This window comes from Oryzias latipes, chromosome 3 (assembly GCF_053564925.1).
Source record: "Oryzias latipes strain Hd-rR chromosome 3, Olatipes_Hd-rR_3.1".
NCBI lineage: Eukaryota > Metazoa > Chordata > Actinopteri > Beloniformes > Adrianichthyidae > Oryzias > Oryzias latipes.
In genome coordinates, this window is record NC_136239.1 from 1,632,107 (window position 1) to 1,650,240 (window position 18,134).

Consider the following 18,134-nt stretch of genomic DNA (forward strand, 5'->3'; position numbering starts at 1 on the left):
GATAAAAGTGTCACATTATGGGCCGACGCCAAACAAAAACAACTTGTTAAGCTTACAATATTCATTCCTCAAGAAAAGAAACCCCAAAGTGGTATTTTGATCCGTTTATGGATTTCTGAGTGTCTGAGCTGCTAGCCCCGCCCCCAGGCGAACAGACACACCCACTTTCTCCATGGAGCTCTCTTTTTATCTCAACAATCTGCACGTCCATCTTTGCAAAAGTTTGAATGTTTGTGTTCATGGGACAAACGCAGACACTCTGCTGAGGCCGACTCTAGTCGACACCCACAAGGAGAGAAAGGCGGAGCTTCAGAGATCCAGTTGTTTAACTTCTTGAAGGAAAATAACTAATATTTAATTAGTATGCCAGAGGTCGTATGTCATCATGTATATGGCTATAGTTCACTCCAAAAGGCTTCAGAATAGCATGATAGAGGCCCTTTAAGGCCGTGTTTCTCTCTGTGTCACGGTTCACCTTTCACGGTCTCGCTGGTTCACAGATTTTTATTATTTTGTCGTGGTTCACCTTTCCCTGGGGTCATGGAGTGTTTCACCATCCCTTCATATGGATGAAGCTCATGTTGCACCCTGGGAAACGAACCCCGGTGTCCCATGTGCCAGTCCTACATGCAGCCAGCAGAGCCGTGCAGCCGCTTTATCGGTGCAATTTTGTACTTTTTTAAATTTCACTTTTTGTTTTTTTACAGGGCATTGTGTTCTGCATCCTGATTGGCTGTAGAGCTTGTCAATCAATCTCCTCCATGCCGTGTCTGCTGTACAGAATCTGTTCAGTTTTGCCATATTTACAGAAATCTTCAATCATGATCGGATCTTTTTCATTGTAGAAAACTGGACTGATTTTTCTATAAGGGTTTGAACTTTGAGAGTTTAAACAAGAGAGAAAAGTGGAGGAAGTGTGTAGTGAGGACTTCTGTAATCGTGCTTTGTGAATCTGTCTGTCACAGGTTTATTTTTGAATGTAACTCCCAGAATAGATGATGGAAAAATGTTTTGTGCTGGTTTCAGGAGTTTCAGTTGCAAGTTGAGCCTCACATTCAAAGTAACAAAAACCAAGAAAGGTTCTGGTTTACGGACTGATGTGAGTTTCTGCTGGTCTCCTTTCTCCTAAGGACGGCCACAGCGACAGCCTGAGCGTGTCCTCCCTCGACATCGGAGACCTGGACTCCCCACCTCTGCTGGATGAGGACGATTGTAAGGAGTCCAAGATGTCAGTGGTCTCTCCTCTGAACAGTGGTCCAGTGGGGCCCCGCAGGAGCCCCAGGCGGAGCCCCCTTCACAGCAGGCCGCACAGCTCCGCCTCAGACCCCCGCCGTGGCAGACCCACATCTCTTCCTGCCGGTGAGTAGGACCTTCAATACGGGTCAGGGGTTTCCTTTCCAAACCCGCCATGTCTGTGTGTTCATGTTAAAGTGGATGACGTGTCAGACGTGTTCCGTCTCTGTCAGGATGTGTGCTGTCTCCCCCTGACCTCCCGCCGCCGGACAAGTCTGACCTCAGCTCGTCACGCTACACCAGCAACACCAGCATTTTCAACAGCTGCGCTATGGAGGTAAACCCCAAAAGCCGACTGAGCACCAACGCCTTTTCAGGGTCCATGTGGTGCCCCCTCCCTCAGCAGAGAAAGAGTTGTCAAACTGTTAAGGTGACATCTCCTCGTCCCACTGAGGATGGTTCCTCTGGGCTCTGTGAACTGTCCTGCTGTCTGTTGGAGGACGTGAATGACTGCTCATCTGAGGATTAAATCAGAAAGACATGATAGAAATGTGGAAACTGTCAAATCACTCAGACCTTCACACACGTCTTCTTTTGACCCTGTTTTTATTGCAGTTGAAAATGACATGAGTGATGGACTCCCACTCCCCACGATCACAAAGCCCTCTGTGTCCCAGCCTTATTCTGCTGAGGAGGGGGGTGCCGGTCGGCTCTTTTTGACCGATTTCTGACATGAATAGAGCAATCTCCCCCTCTGCTCCTCCTCCCATTCCTTCTGCCACTCACTGTCTAGGTGTTCTTTGCACATACTGAAGCATTCATGTTTACCTAAAGCTATTAGCACATCAACACTACCTTCAGAAGGGAAGTGCTTAGCCAAAGCATGTGCCAGAACTCAGACAAACAAAACGCTGCACCCCACCTCCCCACCTCCTGAAGACACTGCAAAATTCTAACAATCAGGTTGGGAGGAGCCTCCGATTCCCTGTGACGAAGGGCCAACATTGAGGAAGATGAGTCCGAGCATATGACTACACATGCAGGGGGGTGGGCTAAGCCCATAATATAGGCAGAGGTTCAACAGAGAACACAGTTTACAGTTGTTTTGTGACCCTCTCTCCTTTGACCCATCAGTAAAAATTGGTACCCCCTCCCCTTGTTCACTAAGATTTAAGCCCAACTGCTGACAGTTAAAAAAAAATCCTGCTTAAAAGTTCTGGAGAAGCTGCAGATAGCAATGTTGAAATGAACAGCACCTTATTTCCTTAACCAGACTTTTAGAACCTTATTGGTTAAGCATCAGAATTCTATGGTTTTTTTCTTATACTAAAACATAATTTGTTGTGAAAATCAGTCAATGTTGACTGTCCACTTTAAGAACAAATATACCTTAATTTACCAAAAGAAAAGCATCATGAATGTGTTTGGGTTAAACAACTTGTATAAGAAACAGTTTCCGTTAAATGAATTTTACCATTTTATTAGAATGAAAGGCTTATTAATATTCAGGTTTTCAGAGGTTTTTTTAGAAGTCATATTCTTTATTTATTTCTCTATTTACTTTATTCATCTTTATGGCGTTACCAGTTTTTTTAACCATATATGGAAACAGGAAGGAAACACCTAAGAAATAAAGTTTTTAAAAAGTTATGACTTCTTATTTGTGTGATCACAGTTATGTGCTGAGTGGAAAAGTAAAATGAAGAAAAAAACTGTTTAAAATCTGTTCGGCTTGATTGTTTGTTTTTTTAACACTGTATTTAAAGATTTATAATTTTTTATAGAAACACACATACATATTAAAAAAAACAGCTTTAAAACTGTACAGTCGTAGAAGGCGAAATAAGTAAGAACCAAGTATATACATATATATATGTACATATACAGGCCTATACCAATGAGAGTAACATAAAACCTGCCAACCAGTGGCATGTGAAACACAGCTTGCTTATAGATTCCCTTAGTCACATTTTTATAAAACAGACAACAACAAAAACCCAAATAAGAGTCAACTGAAATAGACCAAAAATAACAAATGTTACGACATATATATAAGTCAGAAATGGACCATATATATTTATTTATATATATATATATATATATATATATATATATATATATATATATAAATACACAAACATACTCTTATAAGGAAAATAAACAACAACAAAACAGAACAAAAACACACTCAAATAAGCAAACTAATGATGAACCGCAAACCTGCGGACCTGTAGGTATCTAAAAAAATGAGACTTGGGGATATCAAAATTTTTACAGATGCTTTCAAAAGACATAAATGAACCATCAACAAATGAATCAGTAAATAGAACTATTCCTTTTCCCTGCCATGTTTTAAAACCAAAATCATTTAGGGCAGGTGGGAAAAATGGATTGGAGGAGATTGGTGAGTAAATGAGAGTCCGCTCAAACCCAAAGTGGCGACGACATTGGAACCAGATCTTAAGGGTCTTTATAATCACTGGGTTTCTGAAGCTCATTTTTTCAGTTATTGCCAATGAAGCACACATAAATGACACTGGTGACGCGGGGAGATCAGAGGTGATTTCCATGGTGGACCAAAGGGGTCCTCTGTTTTCTTTAAAAGTGCGGAGCCAAATTGAAAGTTTTATAATATTTGCTGACCAGTAATAATATTTAAAATTTGGCAACCCAAAACCACCTTCAGATTTAGAACGTTGCAATTTGGACCTACGTATTCTTGGGCATTTGTATTCCATATAAATGAAGATATGAGTCCAGCTAACTTCGTAAAGAATACCTTAGGGAGAAAAAGGGGAATCATCTGGAAATAATACATAAATTTAGGCAGAACTGCCATTTTGATCGTGTTAATTCGCCGCGCTAAAGAAACTGGTACCGCTGACCATCTGCCTTTGTTTTCTCCAAAAGTGAGGAAAAGTTGTATTTAGGCTTGGTTGTTTTTAAACAAAAACTTTGGTCAAAAGATTCTAACGGTAACCTTTGTGTCTTGAAAGGATTCAGTGTCTGATATCTGCCTTTTGTTGCCAGCTGCTGATCTCCAGCTGCTCCCGCTGTAAGACCTGCGACTGCCTGGTTTATGATGAGGAGATCATGGCTGGCTGGACTGCCGACGACTCCAACCTGAACACCACCTGCCCCTTCTGCGGAAACCCCTTCCTGCCTTTCCTCAACGTGGAGATTCGGGACATGCGAGGACCTGGCAGGTACCCAACTCCACTTTACCTCCAAAATCCACAAAATGGACACCAATCACCTATGGCTTCTTTCTACCCCTAGATTTAGTGGAGAGTTATGGGAAAGAATAGTGTACTCCCACTCGATGACGTCATCAATAGAACCGGTCATCCATGTTAGCGTATAGCTGCCAGTGCTCGGAACATGCATGACAACATCAGCTTTACAACCTTAAAACGTCATTACTTACGTTTACATGTACATTTCTGTGCTTCAGACCACGCCCACCTGAAGCAGTGTGCTGTGCGACACAGGAACACCCTCACGGTGGTTTCCCCTTCAAAAAACTATTTCAGACACTTCAAACGCTCCTACAATTGGAGGGGTTGGGGGAGAATTCGGGTTCAGCCTAAAATTTCCCATGAGCCAACGTTTTTTTTAACAGCAGAAGGGTTTGGATTCCTGACGCATTTACACGTTTGTAGGCAGCTGGCCTACAAACCCCTGCATCCCACCTCAATAGGCTGGCACCTTGCTCTCCAAACATTGTTCCAGCGCTCCTCTACAAAGTCAGCATACTTTGCCCTCTTTCTCTCATTTGCCTCATCAATCCAGACTTCCCAGGGGACAGTCAGCTATAAGAGACCACTCTGGTTGGAAGCTGCTGAGCTGAGCAGCATATCTGTCCTCAAGGTTGTAAAGGCAATGGTTTCTGGAAATTTCAGTTGCTTTTCAAGGTCAACTTTTAACTCCCAGTCTTGTGCTGTTGTTCACAGGCCTGAGTGGGTGGCCCTGGCCTGAGTGGGTGGCCCTGGCCTGAGTGGGTGGCCCTGGCCTGAGTGGGTGGCCCTGGCCTGAGTGGGTGGCCCTGGCCTGAGTGGGTGGCCCTGGCAGCATCACCCCAGCCTGGACAAAAGCAATGATGTCCTTCGCTGGGCGGAGGCGCCTGCAGTGTTTAATGCCACTGCTTATGGCGTTGACTATTGCCTTTAGCACTTGGTCATGGCGCCGGTGGCAGCGTCCCTTGCCCAAGGCTTTCGAACAATGTGTGCTCCAGGGTCGCCCTCTCCAGGCACAGGTTGCAGCCTGTGACTCCACCCTTCCTCAGCAGAACAAGTTGGAGGGGCTTGGTAGGACGTAGTAGACTGGCTGTATCAGGAAATGGATACAATGAGGCTCGGATTTGTATAAACCCCTTTTTGTTGTATTATATTTTATTTATTTGTTACATTTAGTGTGTGTGGGGAGGGAGAGGGGAAGAATGTGAGGGGGGGTGGAAGAGAGTAAAAGGAAAGGAGGTGAGAAAGTGGGGGATACAAGCACTGATTTGAATAAGTTATTATTTTAAGCTGTAACAATTATTCCAGATCTGCTGAAAAGACAAATATTACATCAAAGGTGACATGCTGACAACTAAGATGAGCGAAAGACATCTGTCCATCAACACGCTGTGGGTTAGGAGAAGGGATGAAGCAGACAGACAGACATGAACCAGTGTGCACGTGCACGTGGGGTGGAGATACATGCATGCTGCTGAAGTGAACCGTGTGTTCATAAGGGGAACCAGATCCTACCCAGCCTGACCAGCCAGACCAGGAGAGGGGAGGAGAGACCCCCAGGCCAGGAGCGCCCCCGGCACCGGGACCCAAGCAGCCTGGGAGGGGGGAGGAGGGGACCGTTCACCCACCCAGCCAGCCAGGCGTAGAGAAGGCCCCCCTTCAGGGGCCCCCCGGCCCCCAGAGGCATAGGCGAACCTGGTGTCCGGGCCCCCAGGCCACAGGATAGGAGCGCTTAGCCGTACCAGGTGGAAGCCATGGGGGCCACCGGGCGCCAGACACCGAGACAAGGGCCAAGGACGAGGTCAGGGCCCCGAGAACCCATGAGGCGCCCACCACCCAACTGGCGCCTCGTCTCTGCAAGCCAGCCCCGGCACCCGACCCAAGCAACCCAGAGATCGCCGCGCACCCACAGCTTTGACCTTGGGGTTTCCAGTCCATATTCTGCACATATGTTCCTGTATATTATTCCAGCCACTTGATTGTGGCCCTCCATGTATGCTTTACCTGCCAGCATCTTACACCCTGCAGTTATGTGCTGGATTGTTTCAGGCGCCTCTTTACACAGCCTACACCTTGGGTCTTGTCTGGTGTGGTAGATCTGAGCCTCTGGCCTGGTGATCAGGGCTTGTTTCTGGGCTGCCAGGATGAGTGCTTCAGTACTTTCCTGTGGGCCAGCCCTCTCTAGCCATTGGTTGGACTTTTTGATATCAGCCACTTCAGTTCAGGTCCGGTGGTACATCCCATGCAGGGGTTTGTCCTCCCATGAGGATCTGTCCTCCAGCACTGTATCCTCTGCTCTCCACTGTCTGAGACATTCACTGAGCGCACTGTCAGTTGGGGCCTTGAGCTTGATGTACTCATGGATCTTGGATGTTTCATCCTGGATAGTGGCTTCTACGCTCACTAGTCCTCTGCCTCCTTCCTTGCGGCTAGCATACAGTCTCAGGGTGCTGGATTTGGGATGGAACCCTCCATGTACAGCAGGGGTGTCAAACATACGGCCCCCGGGCCTTATCAGGGCCTCCAGATGGTTCAGTCCAGCCCAGTGGTGAATAGTAAAAATGATAAGTATGTTTAAAAAATATGTTTTTAGTCCATTCCTGTGGCGAGTTATGATTTTTTATAGAAATAACCAAAATGCACAATTCCGCCACTAGAGGAAGCAACTGAAAAGCAAAACTGGTGAAACAGCAAATCTCTGCATGTGCCAAAAGCAAAACCTAACAGCTCTGCGTCTGAGTAAGATGTAGTTTGATTCTGCACAAGCCTCACCACTCTTCCTTTGGCCATCTTATTATTCCTGCAGGGTATCTGATAACTGGCAGTGCGTAGCTGTTTATTGCCGGGGTCTTGTTCTTTTCATTGAGCTGGCTTCTCAGGACTTGCCTTACTCGTTGGAGGTATTTAGTTGTGGCAGCTTTCCTTGTTGCCTGCTCCAGGTTGCCATTTGCCTGTGGAATGCTGTTGACTTTGACTGGGGACATTGTCGGGCGGTGGAAGGAATACTTCGAGGATCTCCTCAATCCCACTGACACGCCTTATTTTGAAGAAGCAGAAAGTGAGGACTTTGGGGTGAGGCTGTCTATTAGAGGGCTGCATTGAGATTTGGGTTGGGTCCCCCCCGGGTCCCGCGGGACCCGGGGGGGACCCACCCCAAATCTCGCGGGATTGGGCGGTTTGAATTGTGCTGCGGGCGGGAGCGGGCGGCAACCCCCCCCCCGCGCGGGATCAGTGCTGCCATGAATATCTCATTAATATATAATAGCGGACTACGTTAGGCTGTGCGGCTGTTGGATTCTTATGTACTGAAGCTCCGTGAAGGCACCAGGTAGAGACGCCCAATGGCCTCTGTCATCTAACCTGTTGTTGGGGGTGTGCAACGCCCCGCCTCTTAGAAATTGTGTTCTTTAAAGCCTGACACCGCGGACGCGTGTAGGCGGAGCTACCAGCTAGAGGTTATGGTCTGACGAGAAATAGTCAGGGCGCTCTAGCGCAGCACACGGATGAAAGAGCTGTCAATCTATCCGGCAACACTGACGGGATCAGGAAGGAGCAGGTTTCCTGGCAGGGACATGATGTCAATTGATGAAGCAGAAAAGAACCTCAAACGAGGTTCATCGTGAGACACGCATGGAGTTCAGATCTGCGAATCAGCAAAACTGGAAAAGGCTGAAGCTAAAAAAAAAGGTGCGGGCGGGAGTGTAACGCATACGTTGTGGGAGCGGGCGGGATTGGTCAAAAATTCAGCGGGCGCGGGCGGGAGCGGGATGAAGAAAATAGTCCCGCGCAGGGCTCTACTGTCTATCACCCAAGCTGAAGTCACTGAGGTAGTCAACGAGCTCCTCGGTGGCGGGGCCCCGGGAGTGGATGAAGTCCGCCCTGAGTACCACAAGTCTCTGGATGCTGTGGGAGTGTCTTGGCTGACACGTGTCTGCAGCATCGCGTGGCAGTCGGGAACTGTAACACTGGACTGGCAGACAGGGGTGGTGGTTCCCCTCTTTAAGAAGGGAGACCGGAGGGTGTGTTCCAACTACAGGGGAATTACACTCCTAAGCCTCCCTGGGAAAGTCTATGCCAGGTACTGGAGAGGAGAGTCCGTCCGATAGTCGGACCTCGGATTCAGGAACAACAGTGCGGTTTCCGTCCTGGTTGTGGAACAGTGGACCAGCTCTACACCCTATCTAGGGTGCTGGAGGGATAGTGGGAGTTCGCTCATCCAGTCCATATGTGTTTTCTGGATTTGGAGAAGCCGTTCGACCGCGTCCCCGTGGTATTCTGTGGGGGGTGCTCTGGGAGTATGGGGTCCGGGGAGCCTTACTGAGGGCTGTCTGGTCTCTGTATGACCAAAGTAGTCCACGTTGGACTCCGGCAGGGCTGCCCTTTATCACCGGTTCTGTTCATAGTTTTTATGGACAGAATTTCTAGGCACAGCCAGGGGCCGGAGGGGATCTGGTTTGGGGAACACAGGATTTCCTCTCTGCTTTTTGCAGATGATGTTGTCCTGTTGGCTTCATCGAGCCAGGACCTCCAGCATGCATTGGGGCGGTTTGCGGCTGAGTGTGAAGCGGCTGGGATGAGGGTCAGCACCGCTAAATCTGAGGCCGTGGTTCTCGACCGGGGAAAGGTAGTTTACCATCTCTCGGTGGGGGGAATGTCCCTGCCCCAGGTGGAGGAGTTTAAATAACTTGGGGTCTTGTTCATTAGTGAGGGAAGACCGGAGCGTGAGATTGACAGGCAGATCGGAGCGGCGTCCGTAGTTATGCGGTCGCTGTACCGATCCGTTGTGATGAAGAGAGAGCTGAGCCAAAAAGCAAAGCTCTCAATTTACCGGTCGATCTTCGTTCCAGTACTCACCTATGGTCATGAGCTATGGGTCATGAACGAAAGAACGAGCTCCCGAATACAAGCGGCTGAAATGAGCTTCCTCCGTAGGGTGGCTGGACGCTCCCTTAGAGATAGGGTGAGAAGCTCGGCCACCCGCGGAGAGCTCGGAGTAGAACCGCTTCTCCTCCACATCGAAAGGAGCCATCTGAGGTGGCTCGGGCATCTAGTTCAGAAGCCTCCTGGGCGCCTCCCTGGAGAGGTGTTCTGGGCATGTCCCACTGGGCGGAGGCCCCGGGGACGACCCAGGACACGCTGGAGAGACTACGTCTCTCTGCTGGCCTGGGAACGCCTCGGGGACCCCCAGAGGAGTTGGAGGAAGTGGCTGGAGCGAGGGAAGTCTGGGTATCTCTGCTTAGACTGCTGCCCCCATGACCCGGTCCCGGATAAGTGGAGGAAGATGGATGGATGGATGGATGGATGGATGGATGGTTCAGACCTATGCAGAACAGCTGTGGCGACAGAGCATCACCTTGGTATATCCCACATTGTACAAGTGGTTGATTCTGACTTTTTTGCAAGTACCCCCATCAAACAAACGTACTTCATTAGTTGCTTATTGTCCTGGAAAATGTTTTTTTTTCATCATTAGTTTGTTAGGCCTTTCTTAACAGTGCAACTCTGTGTGCAAGAGGGCAGAATCCAGGGCTTTTGTGTGCAAAGCTTTTATTAGGAAGTGCCTCAAATCGAAGCCAAGTCAATCATGTGAATCTAAAACAGAACATTGTGATTCACTGTGGTGAAGGAGCAGCTGGAAGGCAGAGGTCAGGTCAGGTCATGCTTAAAGGATGAAGTTCTCTAAAGTTTCTGTGAGTTTTCTTCAACATCACCCTTTATGCCCCTACAGGCTTTTCTTGAAGGGCAGTCCCTCTGTGGACGAGGCCATGACGTCCTCATACTCCACGGGCATGGACACGGAGACTTCTACCGCGTCCACGCCATGCCCCACAACCGCAGTCTCCCCTCCCTCCCCCAGCACAGCCGCACTGCAAGGAAGCTTTGACAGGTACCCACTGCTCCTTACAAACCCTATCAAGTATTTTCTGTTGGATTTATAGACTGACCCTCAACCCTTTAAGGTTAGAGCTGTCATACATGATGGCACAAAGCCGCATTTCTCTGCAGCAGAACCTGCTGATTTCTGTTGATTATGTCAGCACCTCACTACAGTAAAGTGCTGCATGTGAGTGCAAAGCTGCTTTTCTCTCCCCTTCAGAATCCAATGGAGTTATGTTAACTGGTAAACAGTTGAAGAGTTAGGGCAGTCAAAAGAACGTTAACACTGGAGCTAAAGCTCCGGGTTTAAATAGTTAAGCACTTTATATATGAGACACTGAGTTTCACTTCAGACGCAGAGTCTTGGTTTTTCAATGAACTAAGATTCACTTTTAGTAGATTCACTTGATATATCTTATCTTATTTTTGATATTTTTTTTATTATAATTTTTATAATAGCTGTAGAGTGGGCCTTAGGCTGCTCTGTGTTGGGCGGGCGCTGTGGTAATGACCCCCACGGTCGGGCTGGGCTTTGGAGGATAGATGGGTGGGTAGATGGGTGGGTGGGTGGGTAGATTTTTGGATGGATGGATGGATTCTCTCAGGTACTCTGATCATTTGAGAAGTTTTTCTTTTTAATCGGACCAAAATTAAGCAACCCCCACCCCTTTCCGCTGGGCTGCGGTCAAATGCCAAGGGGTTGACCGGTCTGCAGCCACATAAAGGCTGGGGAACACTGATGTAAAGTAAAAAATCTGTTGGTAAAAGCGAAATGCCACTTTTGCAGCTCACCAGGGCTAATGCTGTTAAAGATTTGGAAAAGTGAAAACCAACGTTTTTCCCTAGTAGCTTCCCAATGATGCTTGAGGAGTTTTGAGGCAACAGACTGAGAACCCTAGGAGTTTACATTTGTAGAAAGAACTGTTGTTTTTTAAAACCAAAAATGGCATCCTCTTCCTAAGGTCAAAGGTCAACAAAACTGTGGTGGTGGTGGAAGACTTCTGCTGGTGCCATGTGTGTGAAAAGGTGTGAATGTTGCTCAAACAGAAGTTCTCTTTTCTTGTGTTGTGGGAAAATGGCCACATTTCTCACTAGCACAGCTGTAGGTCGCCATCCTATAATAATTCCAAACCATCTAAATGGATTTCACATGTTTAGCTTTCATTTTTAGATTTTGAAATACTTTTTTTTAACCAATTCAATTTTTTTTACAGTTTCCCCAACTGCTATGTCATTGTTTTTTTGTTGTTGTTATTGGGGGGGGGGGGGGGGGGGGGTCGTTTACTTTGCCTGAAATTCATTCTCACTGCATACTGGGGTGGGGGGGTAAACTTTGGTGAGTTTTAGGTGATAGAAACTCAGCCGGAAAGACAGGAAGTGTGAAACTGAGCAGTGATTACCGTCACCTTCAGCCAACGAACAGGGCAGAGTTGACCCAAGCTAACCTGAAGAAGAACGAAGACCCGTTTGTGTAGTGGGATTGTTCCCGTTGGCCCCCCCCATGCAGCCTCAGCTTGACTGAACAATGCTTTAGAAGCGGGAACTGCAATCACGCGCTCTTCATCTGCATTGTAAAGGAGCGCTGTGATGATCTGCAGCACCTGGTGCTAACAAAGACCGTGAGGGCGCCAGGTTCTGACAGAATCCAGCTTTTATCGGGTATGTCCACGCGTCAGGGAAGGGATCAGCCACCTGGAGCCGAAAGACAAAAGCGGCCTCGGCTGAGCTCAAGTCCCTGTCCTCAGTTGGACACATCAAAGCAGCCTCATTCAGCAGCAGTGTGTCCCCGTCTGCAAGGAAGGGGGGGTTAGACAGAGAAACTCCCGATTCTCCCTCTGGACTGCAGCTTTGAGTCAAAGTTTCACTCCCACCGCACACGCAAAGGCTCACCAACATTTACAAGCAGTGAACTTTAGGGGAAAGAAGACGACCCCCCCCCCCACACACACACACACACACACACACAGCCAGGGGTGGAATTACCATCAGGCAAAGGTAGGCGATCGCCTCTCTGGGGGCCCTGAGCTTGATAAAAGTGTCTAAAATACATTATATGTCCATCACTGTTTAACTCTGTCATGAAATTATTATGGGATGTCACAGGATCTACGGCTTGGCAGCCATTTTGCGGCAATGGGAAAAATATGGTGTTTTTGTACATTTGACCATCATGCTGCCAGCTCACGTCTACAACCACGACTGAAGTTACGTTGACTTTTGACCCCATGAAGAGGCTGCCATCTTGAAATTTTCCTCCCCCAAAAAATCACCTCTGCATCCATCTTCAAACTTAAACTTCCCCTACGGTACTTCAATGTAACTAACTCCTAACCCCTCCAGCTTCTTTAGGACGATATCTGGGAAATATGTTGGTTTTACAGTGTGCAGATTTTGAACGGCTCTCAGATGGCGAGCTGGCAAAAGCAGCGTTCCTCTTTTGCTCACACATTTATTACATGAATATTGTGAAAGTTTAATACATTAATCATTGGATCAACCTGAACAAAACAGTATGACAAACAATCTGATATTAATCAATATATTAGGAATGTGGGTGTGGTTAACAGAAAACATCTGTTGCCATGGAAATCTAAAAACTTGGCTTTTAAAGATTCTTCTAAAAATGACATAGACCTGTTTGTCTCCTCCATAGCAACCACACATAATATGGTTGCTATGGAGAAAAACAAACAGAAAAGCCGCCATTTTGAAAAAAGTAATTACAGATGAATTTGTCGCATGCAGCTCCAATCAAAGCGGAGGATGAGGCCAAGTAGATTTTATCAAATCCTCTAAATCTAATAGTGAGATTCAACGACAGAAATGTGTTGAAGGAGTTGCATTTCTGTTTCTGCATGTTTTGGGCAGAACCTTTCGGCCAAAGTCCATCTGTCTTTTTCCAGAGCTCCGGGTATCAGCATCCCCACTGAGCGACACCAGGGGGCGCTGTCCTCCTCCATGACCCGAAGCGTCACCATCTTCGGTCCTTTAGAGGAAACATCCAGTTTCAGCCCCCGACTGCAGACATCCGGCAGCCTGCCCACCCGCCTGAACGAACCAGTGGTACGTTCCGGAGGGCTCCGGACCTCCGGCCTCTTCTCCAAACGCTCAGGTTCAAGTGAAGCAAACCTCTGAAAACACTGGAGTGGCTCTCAGTTCCAGACGGGAGGGGAAAAGAGCGCTGCACATCCTCACGATCTCAGAAGTTCATTATCTGATGCTGGGAATTTTTTGCTGTGGCGCTGAAGAAGGCGGTGAGCCTCAGGCAGAACCGGAGGTCCGTCTGCTCCTGCGTGTCATGCAGACAGATCCAGCAGGAAACCTAAGAGGAGCTCATGGATGCTCTGACCTTTAACCTGTCACTGTGACTGCATTGATGCTCTGGCTCCATCCATCAACGCACAGCTCCTCCCTGAACGGGACCCCAGGCCAATCATAGGGTGGGGAACCGCACGCTCAGTCCACATTTTGGTACTGGAGGGTGTCCAAAGGAGGACTGCAAAAAAAGATTGAAAAAGATTCATTTGAACGAAAACCAAATCAATTGAATGATGTCAGGTTGCAAACGGTACCACAATGACAGTGCTGTGTTTACGTGACACTGAGAGCTGTCGGTCATTTCTGTCCTCCAAGGACCCGCTGAATGTGGAGTGGAGTGTCCACAGCCCCGAGCCGGTGACGGTTCCCTACCTGAGCCCGCTGGTCTTGTGGAAGGAGCTGGAGAGCCTGCTGGAGAACGAAGGAGATCCGGTCATCACCGAGGCCGACATGGTGGACCACCATCCCATCATCTACTGGAACCTCATCTGGTACTTCAGACGGCTGGACCTGCCCAGCAACTTACCGGGTCTCGTCCTCACATCGGAGCACTGCAACAGGGACTCCCAGGTTAGACTCGGAACCGAACCTGTGCTTCCAGGTGGAGAATCTGCATGCATGAAAAAAAAAACCATTCCTTTTAGCGTGAGTTTGTATGCACACTGCATAGTAATCACTTTTGGGCCATTTGATTTTTAGAATCTGCCGATGCTGACTCCTGATGCAATACTTTTATAAAATATCACAAATGTAATAAACCCATCAAGGTTTTCCCAATGTTTTATTTTATTCACCTCCCTTTATCATTGAACACCTAAACAGAGCACTTCTGTAAAGTCGCTTCAACAATCCAGTACAAAAATGGCAACTATTAACTAGAAAAACTAGTTAACTATCAACTGTCACAAGAACAGGCAGAAGGCTGGATCCAAATGCAGCTCAGCCAAAAGTCCACAAATCAATATTCGGGTCAGAGAAGCAGGGCCAATGATGAGCATGGGAGCATCAGAGAGGAAACGCGAGAGGCCAGGATCCAGGAGAGGTCAGGATCCAGGAGAGGTCAGGATCCAGGAGAGGTCAGGATCCAGGAGAGGTCAGGATCCAGGAGAGGCCAGGATCCAGGAGAGGTCAGGATCCAGGAGAGGTCAGGATCCAGGAGAGGCCAGGATCCAGGAGAGGTCAGGATCCAGGAGAGGTCAGGATCCAGGAGAGGCCAGGATCCAGGAGAGGTCAGGATCCAGGAGAGGTCAGGATCCAGGAGAGGTCAGGATCCAGGAGAGGCCAAGATCCAGGAGAGGTCAGGATCCAGGAGAGGCCAGGATCCAGGAGAGGTCAGGATCCAGGAGAGGTCAGGATCCAGGAGAGGCCAAGATCCAGGAGAGGTCAGGATCCAGGAGAGGCCAGGATCCAGGAGAGGTCAGGATCCAGGAGAGGTCAGGATCCAGGAGAGGCCAAGATCCAGGAGAGGTCAGGATCCAGGAGAGGCCAGGATCCAGGAGAGGTCAGGATCCAGGAGAGGTCAGGATCCAGGAGAGGCCAAGATCCAGGAGAGGTCAGGATCCAGGAGAGGCCAGGATCCAGGAGAGGTCAGGATCCAGGAGAGGTCAGGATCCAGGAGAGGCCAAGATCCAGGAGAGGTCAGGATCCAGGAGAGGTCAGGATCCAGGAGAGGCCAAGATCCAGGAGAGGTCAGGATCCAGGAGAGGCCAGGATCCAGGAGAGGTCAGGATCCAGGAGAGGTCAGGATCCAGGAGAGGCCAAGATCCAGGAGAGGTCAGGATCCAGGAGAGGTCAGGATCCAGGAGAGGCCAGGATCCAGGAGAGGTCAGGATACCTAAACTAGTAAAAACAGCTAATAAGTACCGTATTTTCACAACTATATGGCGCACTTAAAAGCCAAACTGTAGCGGGGGCCCCATGAGGCGGTGCGCCTAATGTGTAGTTGTGGGGCGTAGAAGAAGGTGGCAGAGAAAGACATTTGCTCATTTTTTCCCGCAGTTCAGCTCCTTTGTTTTGAACACAAAGACTGTAAGAACATGAGAGTCACTTCTCTTCACAGCTTCCTTTCTTATGGTGTAGAAATCAACACTTCCCATGAGTCTTAGTGGCCATGGGCGGGGCTAAGTCCCAGGTCCCCACAATGTTGTTTACAAAATGGCTGAAGCCCTGTTTAAACTGCAGCTATCAGCTACGTGGATTGATGGATTTTTAGATGCTGTTTTATGACTGAAAAAATAAAAAATAAATCAGAACTAAGTCAGATTTGCTCCTGTTGCATTTATTAAACACACACTGAGTGTTTGTGTGTGTGCTTAAGCCTTCTCTAGCGTGTGTGTAGGAAGGAAAGCAAAGCTACGGCTCCCGCGTGAGGGCAGGGAGGGGGGTCAGGCGCTGAGCGCAAGTGAGTCTGTGATCGCATTCAGTTTGTGTTAGCCAGTTAGGGATAACAGTAAACAAAAAAGGTTTCCTCTAAAATAACAGTGACTGGTTCTTTTATTACCCCACTCTGGAGGCTCTGAGGGTCTGAACGGGGTGTTAACGTACCCGCGCCTTCACACCCGGTGCACATTTTGTATGTGTCAAAGACGGAAAAATCCCCCGAAACTGAGAACGGGGATGATCAAATGGGATTCATAACTCCATTAATATTCCCAAAAAAGAAAAACAATGACTTTCTTCCTAAACTGGTCTGTGAATATGATGATGATTGGGTCATATCCATGTAAACACTCCTTTGTTTTGGTTGTTTCGAGACACTGGTGAATTATTTTTTAACCCTCTTTCTTCGGAGCCGTCTCACTTCCTCCTCTCTGTCGGCAGCACAGACAGACGTTCTCTTTAAAAATAATTAAAAACCAGATATATTTTCTTCTGAAGTGCCTTTGTAGGTCATTGTTTGCTTTAAGACAAACCAATAGTGCCGCTTGCCGTCAGTTTTAAACATTTATCATATCTGTGATGATCCTGCTGACGTCACAGAACTGCTGCAGTTGAAACCAATAAAATGTTGGGATAATAACCAGCCTTCTATTAGAGTATTTATGTTTAATTATATGCTTGAAATATACAGTGCTGATCATAATGTTAACAGAAATAATCGATTCAGAGCGAGTCTGAAACTACGTGATCAAGCCCGATTTCCGTTCCTGTGATCAGATCCAGTCATCCCGGCACTCACACGCCTGAACGTCGCCGGCTCGGATGACCCCCAGCTGCCCGACATTTGGAAGATTTTGGGGGCGGAGACAGCAGATCTGTTTGTTTCCAGCCTGTAGTCTGAGTCTACATACGGCCTCCCAGCTAGTTCTAGCAGGAAGTGGTCGAGGGGCTCTGGGTGTTTGTACTTTAGCAGTAAAAAGCCTCTTATTTCCACAGATGATGGTGTTGATGGTATTGATGCCTCCACTCAAATACTCGCCATGACTAAATTGGTGGTTCTGCTGTTGAGAAATTCGTAGTCCTCTGTAGTTTTTTCCTTTTTGTGGTTCGCTGCCACATACTTGCCTGAAGGGTAAATGACCAACCGGTCATACCAACGGCTACCAACGGTAGCGCCGCCTGTTGCAACAGTTATAAGAACCAATCGGAGTATCTGTCACAGTCTCCGCCCCCAAAGTCTCCAAAGGCCGGCAGTTGAATAAGCAGAGCTGTGCAGTGTGCGCCCTTAGGAGCCACAGAAACACCACCAGTGTTCTGAAGCATAACTGCTGTAAATGTATGAGCACACACAGGTCACAGTGGAAGGCACTGTTGGTACATCTGAAGTTGTTGGCTCCTTAATGTTTGAGTGTTTTCTTTTTGTCAGATTCCTCATCACTGGATGTCAGAGGACAGCAAACATGTGTTGATCCAGATACTGTGGGACAACCTGAAGCTGCATCAGGACCCTGTCCGGCCTCTCTACATCCTCTGGAACACCTACAGTGAGTCCCAAACACAATCCTGACCAACTGGGTTGGTCCAACTTCAGTCAAACTAAGGGAGTCAACAGATAACATTTCATGGAAACCATAAGCCTGTTAACTCTGGAGCTTAACGTTCTTGAGTTAACGTAAGTCTTAAACTGTTTATGCAGTTTCTGTGAACTATTTCAGAAGGTTCTGCTCTGTAGATTTGTAGGTTCTTTAACCTGGCGATTTGCGATCGGGAGTGGCAGGTTAGGCACTGCATCACCTGTAATCATCCTCACCTGCCATCATGAGACATATACTAGTGATAAAGTAAATATGGACTATAAATAGAATTTCTATATAGAATTTAATCATTTCTCATATCAAAATCTCAGTATTTTGCAAATTTCCTACATTAATTTCCTAATTACAGCGTAGGCTGTGGGGTGAAGCAGCACCGAACTCCACCCCACAGCAGATGTCATTCATGTCATTCAAACTGGGTTGAGCGCACCATTACCTTACTCAGCGAATGCTAATAACGTCGTGCTTTATTAAGATGTGTTGTCGATTTTTCATT

The 18,134-nt window shown here is 47.7% G+C and overlaps 1 protein-coding gene across 9 annotated transcripts in view; it reads left to right on the top strand.

The window, feature by feature from the left end:
• Positions 1 to 18,134, top strand: part of LOC101168670 (C-myc promoter-binding protein) — a 98,388-nt gene that overhangs the window by 72,193 nt on the left and 8,061 nt on the right. For 6 of the 9 annotated variants that reach the window (XM_020699693.3, XM_078944117.1, XM_011492503.4 and 3 more), the window contains 7 exons: positions 1,131 to 1,359; positions 1,467 to 1,570; positions 4,264 to 4,439; positions 10,198 to 10,356; positions 13,250 to 13,409; positions 13,980 to 14,234; positions 17,470 to 17,587. In XM_020699693.3, the coding sequence (XP_020555352.1) occupies positions 1,131 to 1,359; positions 1,467 to 1,570; positions 4,264 to 4,439; positions 10,198 to 10,356; positions 13,250 to 13,409; positions 13,980 to 14,234; positions 17,470 to 17,587 (1,201 nt within the window). Of the gene's footprint in view, positions 1 to 1,130; positions 1,360 to 1,466; positions 1,571 to 4,263; positions 4,440 to 10,197; positions 10,357 to 13,249; positions 13,465 to 13,979; positions 14,235 to 14,578; positions 14,784 to 17,469; positions 17,588 to 18,134 lie in introns of those variants that run through there. The other 3 variants (XM_078944118.1, XM_078944115.1, XM_078944116.1) reach the window with 3 other exon arrangements.